Source organism: Heteronotia binoei, chromosome 21 (assembly GCF_032191835.1).
Source record: "Heteronotia binoei isolate CCM8104 ecotype False Entrance Well chromosome 21, APGP_CSIRO_Hbin_v1, whole genome shotgun sequence".
In the NCBI taxonomy this organism is placed as follows: domain Eukaryota; kingdom Metazoa; phylum Chordata; class Lepidosauria; order Squamata; family Gekkonidae; genus Heteronotia; species Heteronotia binoei.
In genome coordinates, this window is record NC_083243.1 from 28,924,699 (window position 1) to 28,929,913 (window position 5,215).

General features: G+C 54.3%; 1 protein-coding gene across 1 annotated transcript; it reads right to left on the reverse strand.

Moving 5' to 3' along the window:
* Positions 1-910: 910 nt before the first annotated feature.
* On the reverse strand, positions 911-2,481 carry DIO3 (iodothyronine deiodinase 3). The gene has a single exon (XM_060262764.1). It carries the CDS (start codon positions 2,431-2,433, stop codon positions 1,594-1,596), a length of 840 nt encoding a protein of 279 aa, XP_060118747.1. The 5' UTR covers positions 2,434-2,481; the 3' UTR covers positions 911-1,593.
* Positions 2,482-5,215: the final 2,734 nt, after the last annotated feature.

A 5,215-nucleotide genomic window follows, 5' to 3' on the forward strand; every position in this document is an offset into this window, starting at 1 on the left:
GTTTTTTTTTAGGGCTCTGCAGTTTTCAAGAGTCACAAAACCTCAGGTTTGTTTTTTTGGGGTGTGTGTGTAATAGATGGAGGACACTGTTTTGGATTCTGATGCTTCCTATTTCATCAGGAACAGCCTCCCAAGCTTTGGGATGTCAGTGGGGGATGACTCAAGGGTCACCTCCACCCCTGAAAGAAATGTCAGTTTCAGTAGGTTTCTGCTTTTCCCTCCCTAATTTGTGTGATTAACAAATCCCCCAAATGCCCCCTGGATCTTCCCCCAGAACCTGCACCCTCCTTGTCAAACTTTTGCATGTCCCTTAGAAGAATGAAGAGAAATGGACTGCAGGAATGGCCAAACTGTAGCTCAGGAGCCACATGTGGCTCTTTCACACATATTATGTGGCTCCCAAAACCCCCACCACCCCGTTGGCCAGCTTGGAGAAGGTATTTCTCTTTTTAAATCACTTCTCCAAGCCAAGCCAGCTGGTAGCTTGGAGAATAAATTTAAAAATTAAAGCTGCTTTCCTTCCACTTCTCCCTCCCCACATCTATTTCCTTCCTTCCGGCTCTCAAACATCTGATGCTCACGTCTTGTGGCTCTCAAACATCTGACATTTGTTCTATGCGGCTCTTACGCTAAGCAAGTTTGGCCACCCCTGCATTAGGGTTTGTGCTTAAAAACTGGCAGGCTCATTCTTTTATTTTGGAAGACAGTTGTCCAGAAAGCAGCTGGGGCTTTGATGAAGTCTGTTGGCCAACCTGAACTGTCAAGGAAATGTCTTTGGGACAGTGGTGCTGCACTCCATTGGGTGAAGATGCCGGCAGACAGGTACGTTTTAAGACTCGACTCCAGTAGACCCCAGGATATTTTGCTAGCTCAGTTAGTTTCCCTGAAGGGGAAAAAAAGATATCCAGACTTTCATCCAATACTTTTTTATTTTATTAATAATGTTATAAAAAGTTCATAAAAAAGACACAGAAATGAGCACCTTACAAAAGTGTCCCACGAACCAATTCAAATAATCACATAAATAAAACGCTCTTCGCAGCCCCTCCCCCCTTTCCCCCGGCGATTCTAGTATCTCGGATCATCGGACTCGATTTCCTGGCCTCGGATGAACCATTTCAAAACCGGTCGTCACAAAGAGACGCTAGAAAGGCCAGCCAAGGGCGGCAGAAGACCACCTGGACAATTCAAAAAATCTTCTCTCAGACTCATTCACGCACACACAAACAGGGCAGAAGGCGGGTCTGGGGGCACACCCTCACACAGACACGTGCGCACCCACATGGACCGGAAACTTCCTTTTTTCTTTTTAACAAAAACCGTAAACACTGCATCTTGCCTCCCTCCCCTGCCCGAGAGAGATCTGCAGGCATTCACACGACCCAAAGAAAAACAAAACGCATTTTGGAACGGCACGTTAAGGAGAGGAGTTTGGGCAAATCAACATGATTCGATAAGTCTCTGGGCCCGTCTTGCATTGCAAACTCACCCAGGGGCCTGCAGGGTGCAAGAGCCCCGCTTGGGCAGGCGGCGGCAGGGCCTTCCCCCCCGCAGCCCCCTCCCACCACGGTCTCTCCCCGGCGCCGGGCCGCCTTACACCTGGACGACCACAGTGCTGGGCCCGTTGTTCTGCAGGCGGCTTTGGTACTGGTCGAGCCAGCGGCGGAGCTCGGCGATCTTGTAGCCCTCGGGCCCGCGGCCGCCCTGGTACATGACCTTGCGCTCCTGGATGATGTAGAGGCGCTCGAAGTAGGCCCCGTAGGCGGCGCTCGACGCGTTGTCCATGGTGTCGACGGCCAGGGGGCAGGCCGGCGCGCCTTCCTGGAGCAGGGCGGCGGCCCTGAGGCGGTCCTGCAGGCACCGGTGCTTGGGGATGTCGTAGGCGGCGTCGGAGCTGACCCAGCCGTCGGACGGGTGCGCCTCCTCGATGTAGACCAGCAGGAAGTCGGCGATGTCGAGGAAGCGGGCGGCCAGGCGCCGGAAGGCGCGCAGGCGGGCCATGAAGGGCGGTCAGGTGCAGCTGCCGAAGTTGAGGACGAGCGGCCGCCCGCCGCGGGCATAGTCCAGCAGGCGCAACCGCGTCCGCCCGTCCAGCTGCACGACCTCCGGGTTGGGCGCCGGCGCGCCCACGTGCGCCGCCTTGAAGAAGTCCAGCTTCTGCCCGTGCCACACGGCCTTCAGCGACTCCAGCGTGAACATGCGGTTGGAGTCGGAGACGCAGAGCGGCGGGTCGTCGGGAGGGGGGGCCCGGGTGGCCTTCTCCCCTTCCTGGGCTGCAGCCGCCGCCGCCGTCAGCAAGAGCTTCTTCCTGATGCACAGGAAATCCAGCAGCCAGAGCATCACGGCCGTCAGCAGGAAGCGGGGCAGGAGCAGTACGCAGGCGGCCACCTGGGTCAGCGCCTGCAAGGTGTGGGCGCCCAGGGAGTGCAGCATCGCGGCGGAGGCGGCGGGCACGCTGGCCGGAGGGGCGCCCTGCCTGCCGCCGGCTCCCCCCCACTACTACCACCACCACCACCACTCCTCCGAGAGGCTTCGCCGCTGAGATCCCGCTTCTCCTTGAGCCCATTTTATAGTCGGGGATTTAAATGAAACGGCGACTCCACCTCCGGCCGGGACACGCCCCCTCTGGAACTTGAGCCCGGGGATTACCTACCCCTCCACGCCGATGACCTAAAAATACACTGAGCGAAGAAAAAAAAAACCCCAAAGAGCGGGGAGGTGGGCGGGTGGGGTGGGAAGGGGAGGTGGGGAAGCCGGATCCGGCCGGGCCGAGAGGAGGAGGGAGAGGAGATGAGGGGGGGACGTGCAACGGCGCAGGGAACAAGCCGCCAGCGGGTCGGCCAGCCAAAGGGCACGCCCGGGGCTCCAGCGGGAGATAGCCGGCCAGCAGTGCCAAGAATAATCAGTGCAACAGGCAAGCATCGGCCCTCTCCGAGGCAGCATTCCTCCTCATTCCCTCTGCTCCTAGCTTATTAGGCACAAAGGTAACACGCGTGGAGAGACTGTGCACGGAGGGGGCGTCCCCCTCCCCCTTCTCCGGCCCTGAGGAATGGGCTTCCAGAGCCCCACCGGCTTCTTGCGCGCTCCGCCCGGCGCTTCTGGTTTCTCTTCTCCACGTGCGCCAAGACGCACAACGCTCGAGCGAAGTTCCACCGAGTTCTTTTTTCTCCGGGCGCGCTTGGCAAAGAGCGAGAATCCGCAGCAGGCTTTTGAGCTGCGCGGCTCAACGTTTCCCCCTTTCCTCCAGTTGCAAGCAGACACAGCCTGCCTTCTTCAGCCCCCCGCTAGCGACTTCTCAGTCTCAGGGTTGCAAAAGCCGGGGAGGAGAATGAAGCCGCCACTCCCTCGCTTCCCGCCTCGCTCTCGATCTCCCTTGCGAGAGGATCGTCCGTTTCCCACTTTTCTTTTTTGCTGAGCCGCCTGCTTGTTGGAGAGAGGTGGCTGGAGGGGACGGCCCTTCTCCGGGAAGCAAGGGGTTAATTGTTGGGTCGTTGATTCCCTCCGAAGCGGCTCAGTTCTTTAAACCTGTTGAGCGGGAGGAAAATCAACAAGCGCGTTTCAAAGCCGCGGGATGCGTTTTGGAAGAGTGGCCACTAGGGGTAGCTGTTGGCCGAAGGCTGAAGCCGCTGTGACTAGATCCACGCTGGCTTTACTGTGGGCGCTCCCTCCTCCCCCCCTTTATTTAGCCCTAATAATCTTTCCCGTTCCTGGATGCCAGCCCTTCTTTCACCTTAAACATCAGAAGTCCAAGGCATTGGCTTGCTGTGTTCAAAGCTATAAAGTTCACTTTATTTAGAAAAGGCGCTCCAGTAAGGTGCCTTGGCCTTACCCCTGGCTGCGCACGTGGTAGAGGAGAGCGTGCATGAACTCTGCTCTTGCCCGGTTTGATAGGCACATCCGTTCATGTGGTATGGTTCAGATCACTTATGCTTGGGTCCGCCTTCCAACAGTTTTGAGGACCCCTCCCCCCCTTTTTTGCATACCGCCTTGGAGACCACGTCGGTGGTTCAAACACTCATACTCTCCTGGGTTCGTTTCCAGGTCATTTTTTTTTTAATTCTTAAATTTTATTTCACCGTGTTTGTAGTCCACCTTTCTCGCTGAGACTCGGGATGGATTACAGAAGAGGCTTCTGATCAGCAACGTGCGAGGACTAAGATTACAGACAAGTGGAACAAGCAGAGAATATTAAGCGTGATTTGGAATGCAAGGGGGGGGGGAAGAAACGACATTGCATTTGTAGACAGTAATGCAGTGTAGGCAGGATAGGGCATACAGAAAACATATAATAAATACACCCTATAGGCTGTGGTATATACTATAACCCACAGTCTGAAAGTGCTTTTCTGAACCAAAACATCCAAAAATTGAAAAGGATCATTGGAGAATGCATCCTTCAAACCTGAGCAGTTAAAGGAATCTCGGCTTGGCAAGGGCTGGAAAAGACACCCTGCTTTCCAGACCTTGGATGGTGGTGGCCAATTGGAGCAGGCAATACTGGACCAAGTGGATTGGTGGTCTAACCAGATATATAGAAACCGTGTAGTTTTGTACTGCCAAGGATGGTCCAGGACCATAGAGACAGGTGGGATGGTGGAGCAGGAAACATTCCCTCGACTTGTTTAAGCTACCAAACATTCACCAGCTTCAGACCTCTGGCCATGGCGCCTCAGCAAAGGGGTCTGGGAACTAGTTTTGCAGAAAGCAAGGAGCTCTTTGCAGTGCAATGCTATACAAAGGTAAACCCAGGTTAGAGTCCACGGAAATGGGCTAAGACTGGAAGAACTCTGCATAGAGTTGCACTGTCAGTCTTGCAACGTTGGGAGCATTGTAGACGGTGGTGGGCCATTTGTTTGGGGCACTATAGAGATACAACAGCACTATAGGAAGAGTGGTAAAGAATACGTTCATCACTGAAAACCACAAGAGAGTTTTTTGTTATAACTTGGCTTTCAGATAATCTCCTAGAGATGTTTTGCAGTCAAATCATAAAAACAGCAATTTATGATGAACAAATCTGGATGATGGAATGTCCCAAGCCTGAATGCCTGTGGCCAGTCGGCATCTGGGCCAGTGCTTAACTTTACATAGTTTCCTTATTGTGTGTCTATGAATCTGGGAGATACCAAAACCGTTAACGTCTTATTCCGTGTCGTCCCAAAACTCTTCTCCATGGGAAAGTGGGAGTCATTGTTGAATGGTGAAATGCATTGAA